Source organism: Leucopleurus acutus (assembly GCF_964270905.1).
Source record: "Leucopleurus acutus genome assembly, chromosome: 2".
Classification (NCBI taxonomy): domain Eukaryota; kingdom Metazoa; phylum Chordata; class Mammalia; order Artiodactyla; family Delphinidae; genus Leucopleurus; species Leucopleurus acutus.
The window spans coordinates 129228120-129246417 of record NC_139143.1 but is presented as its reverse complement, the minus strand read 5'-3'; the positions used below and the strand labels follow the sequence as shown (position 1 = coordinate 129246417).

The 18298-nt window shown below is 34.0% G+C and overlaps 1 protein-coding gene across 1 annotated transcript in view; it reads right to left on the bottom strand.

The window, feature by feature from the left end:
- The window catches only part of LRRIQ3 (leucine rich repeats and IQ motif containing 3), a gene marked incomplete at both ends in the record, with an annotated part of 212145 nt that overhangs the window by 104310 nt on the left and 89537 nt on the right, over positions 1–18298 (bottom strand). The window contains one exon of the mRNA XM_082863265.1: positions 10784–10940. Within this exon, the coding sequence (XP_082719391.1) occupies positions 10784–10940 (157 nt within the window). The remainder of the gene's footprint in view (positions 1–10783; positions 10941–18298) is intronic.

The window sequence follows — 18298 nt, the reverse complement described above, 5'->3', positions numbered from 1 at the left end:
ATAACTTTTAAATTATTTAGTTAAAAGAGACAATTTTAATTACATTCAAAATTTGTTTACTAAGGCTACTTAAGAATTCCTAAAATCTAATCATATAATGATGAGAAATGACCAAATTTGTTGTCAAAGATTTACAAGTCTTTGACAATTTAAAAAGTCATATGAACTTGACAATTGCATGGGCAAGGCTCCTTAGTAAATATTCAAAAGATACCTAATTCCTATATTCCTGAAATTGTTTCAAAGCATAGGAAAAAAGAAAGTGTCTTAAGACAGACCACTGTCCTCAAAAAGCAGGCACCAAAAGAAAACAATACAACCTCACTCATTATTACAGAGGGTAAAATCTTAAAATAAGTATTAGCTATCCCAACTGAGTGATTCCCATTCAAACAAAAACACACAATGACTAAGGTCTGTTTTAAGAATGCAAGCACGGTTCAAAATAACAAGATATATTGATTTAATTCATTACCTTAGTATACTAGAAAAAAAAATGAAGACTCTCAATAGAATTAGAAAAGGCATGTAATAATGTTCAACAAATACTTGTGCTTTATATTTAATCCAACATCTCAGTACTAAGATACTTTCTTAACATGATGAAGAGTACCTACCAGAAATTTTGCAATATCATATTTCAAGATGAAATAATGGTGGTATTAGGATCAAAATCAGAAATAATACAAGAATTACAAGAATACCCATTTACCACCAATATTATTCTTGAATTTGAAATCTACTCAAGAAAACAAGAAAAATAGGAAAAAGTATGATTGTTGAAAAGGAAAAGTGATCATTTTCTAAAGAATACTTTGACAATCTAACAGAATAAACTGAAAAATCATTTCAAATAACAAGATAGTGACTAAAAAAATCAACACTAGTATTTATAAAAATACTAGTCTGAAATTATAATTTAAAAAAAAATTCAAGTCTCAACATAAAATAATTGTTTTTATGTTTTGTTTTGTTTTGTTTTTTTACGCGGGGCCTTTCACTGCTGTGGCCTCTCCCGTTGCAGAGCACAGGCTCCGGGCGCGCAGGCTCAACGGCCATGGCTCACGGGCCCAGCCGCTCCGCGGCATGTGGGATCTTCCCGAACCAGGGCACGAATCCGCGTCCCCTGCATTGGCAGGCGGACTCTCAACCACTGTGCCACCAGGGAAGCCCTGTTTTTATGTTTTACGTATTATTTTTGGAATAATCTTAAATGTGCAAGAGCTACGTGAATAATACTACACAACCTCAGTGAAAATCATAGAAATAACTGAATAAATAGAAATATATACAAAGGTCCTTAAGCAAATGACTCAACATTATAACATGTCTATTCTCCCATAATCACTTTCTAAATACAGTGCCATTAAAATAAATATCTTTTAATATACAAAATGATTTTAAACTTCATTTGAATAAATAAAACACAAAAATAGCCAATAATAATGAAAATTGGTTTGCCTTATCACAAATCAACATCATATAGCTAAAATATTAAAATGATGTTGTTTTCGAATAATTAGATACAAGGAGATTATCATGTGATAAATGTACTATTTTAAATACCTGGTAGAATAATAATTAACAAATGGTGTTGGAATAATTTACTATATATAAAAATATAAAGTTTTTTTCTTTTCCTCTAAAATTAATTATTTTTTTAAAAAAATTGAAGTACAGTTAATTTATAATATGTTAGTTTAAGGTGTGGATCATAGTGATTCAGTATTTTTGCAGATTATACTTCATTATAGGTTATTAAAAGATAATGGGTATAATTCCCTGTGCTAAATAGTATATCTTTATTGCTTATCTATTTTATATATAGTAGTCTATATCTGTTAATCCCATACCCCTAATTTGTCCCTCTCCCTTTCCCCTTCTCCCCTCTGGTAACCACAAATTTGTCTTTTATATGGTGAGTCTATTTCTGTTTTCATATACTTCAATTTCTATTATTTTTCAGATTTCACATATAAGTGATATTATATAATATTTGTATTTCTCTGTCTGACAGTTCACTAAGAATAATATTCTCTAGGTCCATGCACATTGCTGCAAATGGCAGTATTTCATTCAAATATGTAGTTTTATCCTTACTACAACCCCAAACTAAAATAATTTCCAAGTGGAATGATATATAAAAGTAAAAATATAAAAACATAAAAATGTCAGAATAAAATAACTCATCTTTTTATAAGCCTAGAGCTGTGAAGAACATTTTTTAGCATTCTATGAAGAATAGACACCCCAAATACTCACTGGTTTTACCACATTAGAATTAGTTTTCTGAACAGCAAAAGACACTATAGATAAAACTAATACACAAGTGATAAACTGGAAAGAACATATGATAAGGGAAAATTTCACTGAAATTGTCCCTTCCAAGTTAAATGGAGTAAAATTCTATATAGCAAGTCCATACCAATAAAACAATGAACAAAGGATATGAACAAATAAAGAAAAAGAAAATAAACAAAAGCAAGTACAGAATAAAAGTGGTCAACATAAAAAAGTTATCTTTTATTAATGATAAGTATGATGTAAGTTAAATCTGCATGTTTCTTAATAAAACTATGTTAGCTTATTTGTTTAGACATTCCCAAAGGAGTTTAAGTTTTACAAATCAAAATCATTTAACTTTTACAAATTTTTAAAATTCATTATCAAATTTTGACATAAGAGGGAAGAGCAAATGAACCATGGGATGTCATTTAGAAGGGAAAATTCATAACTTGGAGCATAATGGAAAGAGAAATTACAGTAATAGGTCAGGAGCTTACAAGGAGGGGGGCCTACAGCAAATTTATTTTATTTCTAGGCAAGGAGAAGAATAAGCAAAAGGACAGCTATCTGGAAATGTGCAATAGGGATATGGTTTCAGAAGCACAGAATGAAAACCATGATCATGCCAGAAAACCTGTCTTAAAAAGGAGTGGCAAAGTGCCTACAGTCTGGAAAATGAGGCAGGACAGAAGGACATAAATTTGATCCAGTTTTCTTCCTGTTATAAAATCAGTCTTCACCTCTGAGTCAGTCGCCCAAAAAGACTGAGAAACTTTGAATACTGAAGAGAGCTAAGCTGAAGGGTACCAGGTAGATTTCCAGTCTCTGCATGAAATAATTCAGGCAGGAATACTCCTTGTAGTCCTTGGAAATGTAGACACAATATCTTTATACACAGAGTAAAAGATAACTTCCACATTGTGTATTTTAACAAAAAAAGTTCTGTGGTTACAGTGCCAGTTGTCCTCTAACTGGTTCTAAAATGTCAGGATAGCATGCAGATATATGAGTGTTCTGGGTGAACAGCTGAGATGGAACTATGATTACAAAAAACATATGTTTCAATAAAGGAAAAATGGACACTTTATTGAATAATATTAAGAATAAAGGAATTTTTACTTACATTTGTATTTATATTTGTCTTGTGACCCCTAGGAGAGAGTCAGTGTATCGTATGTTACTGATATTACAGCTCTTAGGTATGTGCATGGGACCAACAGAATTGGTTTTGCAAGATGTTAAAAGATGCCAAGAAAGTTACCATCTGGCATAATTTATAAGTATCTCCCTTATGATTTTTTTTTTTTTCGGTACGTGGGCCTCTCACTGTTGCGGCCTCTCCCATTGCGGAGCACAGGCTCTGGACGCGCAGGCTCAGCGGCCATGGCTCACGGGCCTAGCCTCTCCGCAGCATGTGGGATCTTCCCAGACCGGGGCACGAACCTGTGTCCCCTGCATCGGCAGGCGGACTCTCAACCACTGCGCCACCAGGGGAGCCCCTCCCTTATAATTTTTTTTCCTAATTTCTATCTATTTCAGGTTTAAGTCACGTAATTTTCCTTTATTCACCTCAATTCACAAAGTATTTGTTGAAAGGTACTATGAGAACTTCATAGCTCCTGTCCCTATGCCTTTCCCACATGTGTTATGCTATAAGATAAGTTGTCTGCTCAATTCTCTCATTTTCCTAGTGATCTCTCTGTTGACCTTGGCAACCCTCACAGTTTAACAACTCAGATTATGTATTAATCTAGCATCCACTTGCTGCTTTTTAAAAATAATTCTGAAATTGCTTGGTTATAAAAATTTTCTTATCCATATCTATGGAGTCAAGCATAATATATGGTGTCACAGGTTTTTCCAGAAAGGAGATACCAAGACATTTAAGTGTGCAAAAGGTTTATTGGGAAGTAATACTCTTTCAAGGAAAACGGAGGAAGTGGATTAAGCAGGGAGAGTCAAGTTTCTGCCAACCGACCAGGAGCTCTGAAGCAAAGTCTGTCTCTATCTGAAGGTCCAACAATGAGTAATAATGGCCAGGCCCTTGTAACACTGCCTTACTTAGTAATTGCCTGAAGGCTGCCTAGAGAATAGTGTGACCTCGACTTGAAAGCAGAGGTGGACCCTGAACAATCTAACAGCTGGAGCTGTCAGCTAGCCACACTCCTTGCACCTGAGCAGCCACAAATGGTGTCTAATATTACCCTTGTATGCCTCTGTCCTAATCTTATTCATTTAGCTCCAAGTTTTCTCCTTGCAGTCTCAGTAAAATCTTTGATTAAAGGGGACAGGCTTTACTTATTTTATTTTTACTGCCAGTGACAAGCAGGGGACCTGATATTTAGAAAGCACCTAGTAAATATCTGCGAAATTTTATTAAATGGATAAAGTTTGCCCATTATGTGTTGATTAAGTCAAAAAGCTACAGCTTCACTTTTAAGTCATCAGTTTTGCTTCTTTGGACCCCAAAACATAGGTGAATTAAACTTAAATTAAATTACCCTTAGCACCTGCTAGCCCTTAGTGACTCTTCTGATAAATATCTCATACTTCTACCTGACCCTAAAAGCCATTATTTCCCATAAGTCTTAATACTCAGGACAACTCCAGCTCCTTTGATCAGATCCTTAGATGTAGGCAACTGACTAAACTGTATTTGAATTTGTATACTCCTTTCAGTTCCATACTTTATATAATCAGTCCCTACCTAGTAAGTTATTCCTATTTCTTTCCCCTCTCCCTACAAGTTCCAGCATAGGAATTGTTTTATGGCAATCTTCAAGGCCTTAGAATTTGTTACAGTGCTAAGGACACTCTAAATATTCAAAAAAATACCCATTTGAAATGAACTGTATTGCTGATGGGGCCTGAAAATGACTGTTAGACAATAACAAAGAGCGTGTAAGAATGTCATTACAAAGCTTTTTTCTTAAGACTTTCCTAAGTTAGTACAACATCCCAGAAACTCATTGATAATAAAGGCCACTTTCCAGTGTAAGGAAAGACTCTTCACAAAACACTGAAGTTAAAAAAATGAAATATCTAACCGTAAGTTTCTTTTTAACTCTCCACATAATAAAATAAGGTGACCCATTCCACATCTCCTGAATCTGATATGAGATCAATGCTCACAATACTTTCTTAGTATCATCTACTGTTAAACTAAACAGAGAAGAGGGGAAAAGTCGTTTCATTATTTTTTGGCTTCTAAAACTATGGAGCTGATTATTCTTTCTCCCTGCCCCCCTATTTACCTGAATTCAAAGTAGGCACAAAAAACCCCAAACTCAAATATAATTAGTAACTTGGATTTGTAAAATTAATATTAGCACAACTTCACCCTGCCATGCAAGCTGTGCTCCACACAACTCCAGGGAATGTCATCCACACAGACTGTGATGTAAATGCACTCATACAACGTGCAAAGCAGCAGCCCTGAGTAAGGTAAAGTCGTCTCGTTCCTCTCTTACTCACATAGGCCATGTGATTATAAATCATTACATTTTTTTAATAGTAAAAAGAGAACTATACCCCAGTAAAAGATATACGGATGGCAAGTAAACATCTGAAAAGATGTCATCATATGTCATTAAGGAATTGCAAATTAAAGCAACATTGAGATACTATTGCATACCTATTAGAATAGCCAAAACCTACTTACACTGACAGTACCAAATGCTGGTGAAAATGTGGAGCAACAAGAACCTCATTCATTGCTAGTGGGAATGCAAAATGGTACAACCACTTTGGAAGATAGTTTTGCAGTTATTTTTTTTTTCAAAACTAAGCATCCTCCTACCATAAAATCCAGCAATCAAGCGTCCTTGTATTTATCCAAACAAGTTGAAAATTTGTGTGCACACAAAAACCTGCACATGGATGTTTATACCCACTTTGTTCATAATTGCTAAAATTTGTAAGTAACCAAGATGTCATTCAATAGGTGAATGGATAAATAAATTGTTGTACCTCCAGACAATGGAATATTCTTTAGTTCTAAAAAGCAATGAGTTAATAAGCCATGAAAAGACATGGAGGAAACTTAAATGCATATTACTAAGTGAAAGAAGCCAGTCTAAAAAGGCTACACATGCTACATACTATATTATTCCAACTATATGACATTCTGGAAAAGGAAAAACTATGGAGACAGTAAAAATATTATAGGTTGCCAAAGGTTAGGGGAAAATAAGGATGAATAGGCAGAACACAGAGGATTTTTAGGGCAGTGAAACTATTCTGTACAATATTGTAATGGTGGATATATGTCATTACGTATTTCTCAAAACCCATAGAAGGTACAACACCAAGAGTGAACCCTAATGTAAACTGGACTTTGGGTGATAATGCTGTGTCAATGTAGGTTCCTTGATTGTAACAAATATACCACTGTGGTGCAGGATGTGGATAATGGATACTGTACATATGTGGGGACAGGGAGTAACATGGAGAATCTCTATACTTTCTGCTAATTTTGCTGTGAACCTAAAAGTGCTCTAAAAATAATGTTTATTAACTAAGAAAAGAGAATTGCTAATGTGGAATATAACATAAAATAGAGGTTCCTGAAGACAATATTTCTATATTTTTATTATAAAAAATGGAGATAAAATGTTTTTATCCACAATGCAAAATCTTTGTTTTTATTATATAAACAAAACATGATTTCTGATTAGAAAGAATATACAAAATTGTCAGAAAGAAAGGAATAATCACCTAACATTCTACCTCTTAAATAACCACTATTAACAGATTGATGATTGTGATTTTCATGTATTTTTAATGCATATGTGGTACAATTAAAAAGTTACTTTATATTTTTGAAACCTTATTAAAAATTATAATATATTAAAAGACAAACAGTTCCTCAGGTATGTATGTGTGTGTGTGTGTATATATATATATATATACACACACACCTTTAAGAAAATGTATTTAATAGTAATCAATGGAAAGGGTTCACAGGAGGATTATCTTCGAGTATATTTTGCTCTTTTTTGTTTTACAAAAATGGTATTCAACATGGAATGTATATAGTTCCATCCATATTAGTTATGAGAAAAATGTATCTTTGGAACCAAAGGAAAATCAATAAAAATATCTTAGAATTCAACCAAATCATCAGTTCTAAAGCAAATCTTACTTTAGTATAGATGACTGCCATATTATGTTTCCAGGAATTATAGAATGCCATAAAGGAGAACAAGATTTGAACATTCAATGCACTAGAAGTGGTTCAATGTAAGAAATCTCTTCCAGAGAAATTGACTGGCTTGCCCTATGGATCTTTTTCCTCATTCTATTGATAACTAGGGAGAACATATGCACACTCTCCAGAAGATGAGTCAAGATAAAGGGTGTGAAATTCCAATATTAATGCTTCAAGGCAAGAGGGTGTTGCTCAAGTCCTAAGAAAAAATTAGATCATGATTCTAGGAGGTGGGCTGTCAAAGAAAACAGAGATCCACAACACATAGATTTGTTCTATCTTTCCATGAGGTTATAACAGTAAGGGTTCCTGGCCATCACTCTTTCTTACCTCTTAGATGCTTTCTTTCCTTCCTAACAACATATGACTAAACCAGCTTAAGGAAGCTTCAAATGTGAGGGTGTGGAGGCAAGAGGAAAGAGGGCAACTAATCTTCTCTGAGATAAATATATGGCAAATTTCTTTCCTCTTCTCTTAATCTCTGTCCTTTTGGCTATAATGAGTGTGAGTTTCTTTCATACTATACCCCTTCTAAAATTCATGTTTGCAATATAGGAAATAACTATTCAAGATAAAAAAGCATGGGTAACAAAGAATATCTCATAGTCTAGGCCAGGTTACTAAAATCTTGCAATGGAATTTTAGACCAAAGCCTCAGTTAGGAACTGCTTTGTTTGCTATTACTCCCAGTACATATATTTTCCTTGGTAACTTTTGAGTAAAAGGATTGACTGTGCAAAAGCAGATTTCAAATAGCCTTGGGTGCCCCAGCAAAACCCATCATAATAGTATCTAGATTTCCCTAAAATCCCACATAGTAATATACAAATGTCCCTAAAGTTTGATCTAATTGACCACCATAATTCTGTATTTATGTCAGTCTATTCAATAACAGAAGAAAAACCACCCTCTGACCAATATCTGTAAGCCATGGATAAATAATATCCCTAGCAATTGTTTTAGATCCTCAATGTCTTCTACTCCAATCCAGTTTTTTATCAGATTCTTTCATCATGGCTTCTAACTTTTGGTTCTGTATACCATTTACAGTTTATTTTTGCACCATTAACTCTGGATGTTTATATGGACTTCTGGCTTTGCACCACAGTATTTCCTAAATGAATGTGACTTGAACTCACTCCTCTGGTTCTTTCCATTTTAGATTACCATTAATATCAGAAATTTTAAGCCCTTGGGAGACCAAGCATGTTTCATCCCCAAACAGGAGCAGATTCAGACAACGATTGCTTTATCTAATTACTGAAACTCGAATTCCATTCTTGATTAAGCTTTACATTACTTTGCTCACAGTATCTTTCTCTAATGCACTCCCAGTATTAAATGCTGATATTTTCTCAACCCCTCCCCTTTCCCTACTCCCTAACTCTTTTAATGTTTTCTGGATCCTAGGTTCTCTTAGGTATTCTATAGTATTAACTGCTCTCACTATAGCTTCTAATAAAAAAGCTCCAAGTCACTAAAGACTAGACATGTGAGTAGTAAAAATAATAAAAGAATAATATATCAACTGAGTGAGCTGAAGAGAAGACTAAAAATGAGGCTAGCAGAAGATGGAATGACAATTATATATAGAAGAAATAGATTCAAAGATGAATCTTACAATGAGAAATTATTTCAGTTACTATAAGAAAGTTAGCTTTGAAGACTTCATAATGTTGTATGAATGGTAGCTATAAACAATGAAAAAAGCATAGGAAAATGTACATATTTATAGACTATGAAAGAATAATTTTTAATAAATGACATTAGTAGTGATGTGGTTAGTAGAATTACTAATATCAAAGAGCTTTAGAAAACTCCTTATAATTAATATATTTTAGCAAAAGATTTATAACATTCAAAATACTTCCAAAATCTTGAAATGGTATATTACATGTAACTTCATAAGTATTAAATAACATAACATTTATAATATATATTATTCCTATTTATGTATATATAATGGTCACTTGCCATGACACAACATATATACAAATATACATATATATGGATAGGTATATATACATCTACATTTATATATGGGTGTTGGCTATCAGTATATCCAAATTGGTTATCAGTATACAACATACCCATATCCAACTTGGATATCAGTATACATCAGTGAAAGTCTTCTCTAAATAAAGCTTATAAAAAGCAGGTGACATGCCTGAAATCAACATGTTTATATTCTACAAAGAGGGCAAAAGACACTTCACATAAACTTTATGGAGCATACTATCATCTGGAGCAAATTAATACAGTTGGCCCTGCATGCTAATGAGGAAAAAGTTTTGCATAAGATACATTTGCCTTTTAAACCTATGTTTTTATTCAATGGATAAATTTTGGTGGGATTTAAGGGCTTGAGGACATTACTGTACTATATCTAGAACACGTGTCCTCAATTACATTGAAATCAGACTAATGTCAGTCTGGACAGTTTATATTCCCTTCTAATTATGTTAATGTAATGGAAACATTTGTAGCTCAGGCTATTCAGGTACAGGTGCAAATATGAAGGAGTTTACAGACAAACACAGTGCTTTATAAATTATAAAAAGTTCATTCCAGTTAATTATACTATAATGCCGAGTTTTCATTTTTACCATTACCTAATGGTAAAAGCAAAACAAAATTCTAAAAATAAAAAAGCACAAACTTTGGAGTCAGATGATCTCGAGTTAAGGCCTACCAATGTCACTTAACTGTTTGGCTTTTGGTAAGTTAATCAACCCCTATGAGCCTTAGTTTCCCTAATCATAAAAAAAGAGGTAAAAATACCTCTTACAGTATTGTGAAGAATATATTACATACCACATGCAAAATATCTAGCACAGTGCCTGGTACATAGTAGGTACTCAATAAATATACATTTCTTTCTATTTTTATTGTGTCCTTAAAGCAATAGATGATTTTGCACAAAATACTGAGTGAATATTATATGTATAATTATCAGCCTTTAATAAACTAAATATTTCTTTATGTTTTCAGCTACTGAGAATATATTTTATATTACTATTAATAACTACTTCCAATAATTAATAAGAGAAAACACATATATAAAGCATAAATTATAAAATGGTTCTGTTAAGAGTGATTAATACACCACAAAAATTACATTTATTCTACATTATATGACTTTTATCACATCAAGAAAATCTCAAGCATAATATTAACAATGGAAGACATTTAAAAGAGATTAAAGAAATTATCACTAATAAAATATAAACTATAACTATAGTGTCTTAAAAATATTTCAAAGAAGAGTAATAAAATAATTATACTTACATGTTTCCAACATGCACGCTTTTCTGTTATATTGGTTCCAGGATGAAATAAGAGATCCTTAAAGAGCTTATCTTCAAATCCTTTGTGTTTGCAAATCCATTTTTTTTCACTTTCACTAATAGTTTTTTCCTGATGTTTTTTATACAAGAACAAGTGGCTGAATATAAAGGGGGGGGGGGAGAACGGTCATTTAGTTTTTTGCAAAAAAAAAAAAAGAAAACTACTTATGAGTTCACTTACATCTTGCAAAACATAGTGGTAAACTTAATGTAATATTTGTTTTCATATTATTACTATATAAAGCTAGGCATTAGGGCTGGCTCATCAACATTCATCAAGGGATGAATGAGTGCTGAGAAATCTCTGGGGACATGAATGCACAAACAATTCTGTAACTACATCTGGCTATGCATTTTATAATATAATGTCAGAGAGAACATGACTAAATTATCTGTAGAAATATGTTAACAAATATAAACTCTTTTTATCTTTCTTCTCCAGTAAAGAAATAACTTATTTCCACCTAGGAAAACTACTTTACAGCAGTACTGTCCAAGAGAATATAATGCATGCCATAAAGTAACTTAAAATTTTCTATTAGCCACACTAAGAAAAAAGTAAAAAGAAATAGGTGAGATTAATTTTAATACATTTGACCCTTGAACAACACAAATGTGAACTGCGTGAGTTCACTTATATATGAATTTTTTTCAGTAAAAATAGTACTATACTATCTGTTATTGGTTGAACCCACCACACTGCGGAACCCGCAAGTACACAGGGACAAGTGTAAAGGACTAGAGCATCTGAAGATTTTGGTATCTGCAGCAGGTCCTGGAACCAATCTCTTGCAGATAGCAAGCAATGACTGTATTACGTTTTATTTAACCTAATGTATTCAAAATATTACTAGATAAATGGCATCAACAAACTAATATCACAATAGTAAAATACTAAATGTTAGCTCTGTAAGATCAAAAACAAGGGAAGGATAACATCTCTCACCCTATCTATTCAACATTGTACTCAAAGTCCTACTCAGTCCAATAAGGCAATAAGAAGAAAACCATATACCAATATAATCTTTGAATACAGATGCAAAAATTCTAAATGCTAATAAAAAGAATCCAGCAATGTAAGCAAAGAATAATAAGACTATGACCAAGTATTACAAAGCTCATTACATAAACAATTTAATGAAGAGAAAAATGTAAGAGTATATAAATGGATGAAGAAAGACATTGGATCAAATTCAGCAGCCAATCTTTATTTTAAATTTTTTGTAAGAGAGGATATCAAAGTAAACTACTTCAATATCATGAAGACAAATTACCAAAAACCAATAATATTCATTATATGTGATAAAAGAGCAAAATTATTTGAATTAAAATGATGAAACAGGTAGGAACTTTACTGTTACATTATTAAATAGCAAAGGAAAAACAAAAATGACCAAGGAAAGCAATTTTTCCCTTTCTCAGATTTTTAAAGTGGGCTCCACCTGTTCATTCCTTCATTCAGATATTTTCACTGATGATCTACAAATTAGTTAGGGTGAAATATATTGAGAATAAAACTTATACTCGTTCAAATAAGACAGAATTTTACTTTTCTCACATGCAGTCTACACTGGTGGAGCAGCGCTGCTCCATAAAATAATTCAATCTTGCCTCAGCATACTCAAAGACACTGTCATTAACCCACATGACTAATGCATTCCAGCCCATGGGAAGGGAAAGGCATGAAAACAAAGGGGGTATAGTTACCATTTAAGTATTTGAAGCAGCAGTTGTAGTCATTAATTCTGTTCACTTACAAATCTAACAAAAACATAGTCAGATGAACACATTTAGCTGCAAGTAAAATTGGTTAACAAAATCTCTAGTAGTTACTCAACTGCTAAAAGAAAAGAAAAGAATGGATTTTCAAGGAAAAAGTAGTATTTTGAAAATGACCACTATGTGCTCTCTGAAGAGAAGAAAGTCTGTAATACCATGAATGTTATATTCTCTAATAAGTAGAGTTAGACAATATAGAAATAAAACACTAAATATATAATAAGTGAATTGCTTTTCACATAGGCTGGATTGGGATAGTATTGCTAAGAGGAAACAAGCTATAGTGAGAATCTCAGAAAAACATTCTAGTAAAGCAAATGACAAGTACAAAAGGCCAGGTGGAAGTATGCTTAGGGAGGCAAGAACACACTTGGCATGTTTGAAGAACAGGAAGGTCACTGGGATGGACAGTTACTGCAGAGTTTTAAGCAGAAGAGTGGCTTTGAGATCAGAGAAGATCAAGATGGTGAAGTAGGAGGATGTGGAAATAACCTCTCCCCAACGAACACATCAAAAATACATCTACATGTGGAACAATCCTCACTGAAAAGTAAGCAGAGACTGGAAGAAATATTCCTGTACAACCAAAGCTGTGAGAAAGATCCCCACAGAATCAGGTAGGAAGGAAGAGATGTGATCAGGTCAGGACCTGTGCCCCTGGGAGGAGACTCAGAAGAAAAGAGATACTACACAGATGGAGACCCTCCCTGAGGAATGAGCAGTTTGAGCCACATATTGAGCACCCCAGCCCTGGGGTCCGACACTGGGAAGGCAAGCCCACTTGTCTGGTTCCAGGGCCGGTGGGACTAACAGCAGGGCTGTGGGAAGCCTGCTTGTGAGGAGTATGCACAAACTCCCTTGCTCCTGAAACAGTGCAGAGGGGGTGCATTGAGACTGCAGGGTGGCTGGCTGATTTCCTGGAACTGCCCTAGCCTGTGTACCAACCTAAGGAGAGTGGTCACTCATGATGCAGCTCCACACTGGGGAAAGGGCTCTGTGGCTGAGGGACAAAGGACACTCAGACACAAAGCAGCAACTGAGAAAAGCAGGGGCAACCATTACTGGTGCTCACACAGGCAGTGCATTGGAAACAGTCCAGGTCCCTGCCAAGGCCGGACCACCAGAGCTTATGCCCCAACCCACACCAAGCCCACATGCTAGCCACTCTTGCCCCATCATTGCTTCCCTCTGGGGTGAGAGTGCCGGTGCTGGGTGTGGCAAGAGCAAACATTTAATGGGAACAGACAGAGCCGGCTTGAACATGACCCCCAGGGCTTCTGCTCCAGCAGCTTGGGACAGGCCCCTTCCCCCAACAGGGTGGTGACAGCCACTGAGCAGAGGAAAAGCCCCAGCTCACTCATGGCTCTGGACCTAGCCACTCCTTCTCCAGCCCCACCTCCTACTAAGGTGATAGCTGCAAGCACACCTTGAGGAAAGATGTGACTAGTATTGTCAGATCTAGCTCTCCCATCAAGGCCACTGGGCACACACAGACTGTAGAGAAATGCTTCCACACAAGGACATTCTTTCAGGACTGTAATAAGTTACTGTTTCACCTAATTTCATAGAGACAGAGAAAGTTAAGCAAAATGAGAAGATAAAGGAATTTTGTTTCAATTGAAAAGGTAAGAGAAAACTCCTGAAAAACAACCAATGAAACAGAAAGAAATAATTTACCAGATAAAGAGCTCAAACCATTAGTAATAAGAATGCTAAATGAGAGAAAATTATAGATTAATAAAGTGCAAAATTTAACAAGGAACTAGAAATATTAAAAAAGAACCAATCAGAACTGGAGAATACAGTAACTGAAATGAAAAACAAACTAAAAGAAAAACCAACATTTGCATGATAGGGATCTGAGAAAAAGAGAGAAGAGAGTTGAAAATGTATTTGATGAAATTATGACTGAAAACTTCCCAAACATGAAGAAGGAAATAGATATCCAGGTACAGTAAGTACAGTGGGTCCCAAACAAGATGAACCCAAACAGACCCACACCAGGACATATCATAATTAAAATGACAAAAGTTAAAGAGAGGATTCTAAAGGTAGCAAGACAAAAACAAAGTGTCATATACAAGGGAACCCTCAAAAATCAGCTGATAGCCTCATAAGGCTATCAGCTGATTTTTATGCAGAAAAAATTACAGGCCAGAAGGGAGTAGCATGATATATTCAAAGTGCTGAAAGGGGAAAACTGCAACCTAGGACACACTACCCAGCATGACTATCATTTAGAAGTGGAAAGATAACTTCTCAGACAAGCAAAAACATAAAGAGTTCATTAATACTAAACCTACCCTAAAAGAAATGTTAAAGAATCTTTTCTAAGTGGAAAAGAAAAGGCTATAACAAGAAGAAAGAATCTATAAAGGAAAAATCCCGCTAGTTAAGGCAAATACATAGTAAAGGATGAAAATCAACCACTTAAATAAGCTAGTACAAATATTTAAAAACAAAAAATTGTAAAATCAACTATCACTACAATAGTCAGTAAAGGATACACATGAAGATATAATATATGACATCAAAAACAATATGTGTGGGAGGGGAGTAAAAAGTGTAGATATTTTAGAATGTGTTTGAATTTAAAGGACTACCCATTTTAAACAAATAGATATAGTTACAGGTCAACATATATGAACCCCATGGTAACCATAAATCAAAAACCTACAACAGATACACAAAAACTAGAAAGGAACACAGCATTCAATTAAAGAAAATCATCAATTCATAGGGAAGAAACTAATAGAAGAAGAAAACAACAGAGAAGAACTACAAAAGCAACCAGAAAGTAAGTGACAAAATGACAATAAGTACATATCTATCAATAAGTGATAAAATGGCAATAAGTACATACCTATCAATAGTTACTTTAGATGTCAATGGACTAAATGCTCCAATCAAAAGACATAAGATAGCTGACTGAATTAAAAAAACAAGTCCTATCTTTAGAAAAAGCAGAACAAATTGAGACCAAAGTTAGCAGAAAAAGTAGAAAAAGAATAATAAAATGATCCCAAAGTTAGAAGAAGGAAGAAAATAATAAAGATTAGAGAGGAAATACATGAAATAGAGAACAGGAAAACAATAGAAAATGTAACCAACCTAAGAGTTGTTTCTTTGAAAATATAAACAAAATCACAAAGCTTTAGCTAGACTAAGGGAAAAAAAAAAAGAGAAATGACCCAAATTGACAAAATTGTAAATGAAAAATGAGACATTACAATTTATACCACAGAGACATGACACATCATAAGAGACCATTATGAACAACTATATGCCAACAAACTGGACAACTTAGAAGAAATTGAAAAATTATTAGAAACACAACTACTCGAAACAAATCAGGAATAAACAGAAAGTCTGAATAGACCAATTAACAATAAGGAGATCAAATCAGTAATAAAATGTCTCCCAATGAAGAGAAGCCCAGGACCAGATGGCTTCACTGGTGAATTTTACCAAACATTTAAAGAATTAGCACCAATTATTCTTAAACTCTCCCAAAAAATCTAAGAGGAGGAAACACTCCCAGACTCATTTTATGAGGCCAGCGTTACTCTGATACCAAAGCCAGATAAGGACACTAACAGAAAAGAAAACTACAGTTCAATCCCTGTTGAATATAGGTGCAAAAAGTCTCAATAAAACATTAGCAAACTGAATTTAGCAGCACAGTTAAAGATCTTTCACCATGATCAAGTGGGATTTATACATGGAATGCAAAGAAGGTTCAACATATGCAAATAAATGTGATCCATCGCATAAATAGAATGAAAGAAAAAAGTCATATGATCTTCTCAAGAGATGCAGAAAAAGCATTTGACAAAATTCAACTTCTGTTCATGATAAAAACTCTCAACAAATTAGGTATAGAAGGAATATAACACAATAAAGGCCATATATAATAAGCACTCAGCTATTATCATACTTAATCATGAAATGCTGAAATATTTTCCTCTAGAATCAGGAGTAAGATAAGGGTGCCCACTCTCACCACTCCTACTCAACATAGAACTGGAAGTCCTTGCCAGAGCAATCAGGCAAGACAACGAGAGAAAAGAAATAAAAGAAAACATAGGAAAATGTTGGAAAAGAGGTAAAATTATCTCTATTTGTAGATGACATGATTTTATATACAGAAAATCTTAAAGACTCCATTAAAAAAAAACTGTTAGATATAATTGAAAAAGTCAGTACAACTGTAGGATACAAAATTAACACTCAAAAATCAGTAATGTTTCTACCACTATCGACTATATGGAAAAGAAATAGAGAAAAACATCCCATTTAAAATAGCATCAAAAACAATAAAATATCAGGACTAAACTTAACTAAGGAGGTGAAAGATTTCTACTCTGGAAACAATACTTAGTGAAAGAAATTGAAGACACAAATAAATAGAAAAGTATCCCATGTTCATAGATTGGGAAAATGAATATTGTTAAAATGTCAATACATCCAGAAGCCATCTACAGATTCAATGAAATCCCTATCAAGATTACAATGGCATTTTTCATAGAAGTAGGAAAATATCCCAATATTTATATGGAGCCACTATATACCCAAATAGCCAAAGCAATCCTGAGAAAGAAGAACAACACTGGAGGCATTACATGCCCTGATTTCAAACTATATTACAAAGTTATAGTAATTAAAACAGTATTGTACTGACATAAAAACAAGCCCATATATCAACAAAACAGAATAAGGAGCACAGAAATAAAACCGTGCATATATGGGTCAATTAATTTATGACAAAGGAGCCAAGAATCAACAATGGTAAAAGGACAGTCTCTTCAATAAACAGCATTGATAAAACCAAACAGCAACATGGAAAGAATGAAACTCCTCCACTATCTTACAGCATACACAAAAATTAACTCAAAATGGATTAAAGACTTAAATGTAAGACATGAAATCCTTGGAAGTAGACATAGGAAAAAGGTCATTGGCATGGTTCTTGGCAATGATTTTTTGGATATGACACCTGTAGTACAAGCAACAAAATCAAAAGTAAACAAGTGGAACTACATCAAATTAAAAAGCTTCTGTGAAGCAAAAGAAATAAGCAACAAGATGAAAAGACAAGCTACAGAATGTGAAAAAATATTTGTAAGCCATATATCTGATAAGGGGTTAATATCCAAAATATATAAAGAACTCATAGAACTCAGAAACAAACAAAACATGAATAATCCAATTTAAAAATGGGTAAAAGACCTGAACAGACATTTTTCCAAAGAAGAATTCCACATGGCCAACAGACACAAGAAAAGATGCTTAACATCACTAATCATCAGGGAAATGCAAATCAAAAACACAATGCAGTATCACCTCATACCTGTTAGAATGGCCATCATCAAAAAGACAACAGACAACAAATGCTGCCAAGGATGCAGAAGGGAAGGAAGACTTGTGCACTGCTGGCGGGGTTGTAAACTGATATAGCCACTATAAAGAACAGTATTAAGAATCCTCAAAAAATTAAAAGCAGAACTATGACATGACTCAGCAATTTTACTTCTGAACATATATCCAAACCACCCCCACCCCCAAAAAAGCACCAACTCAAAATTATATCTAAACCACAGACATGCCTTATAAGAAATACTAAAGGAAGTTCTTCAGGTCAAAAGCTAGTGACCACAAACAGTAATTTAAATCCACA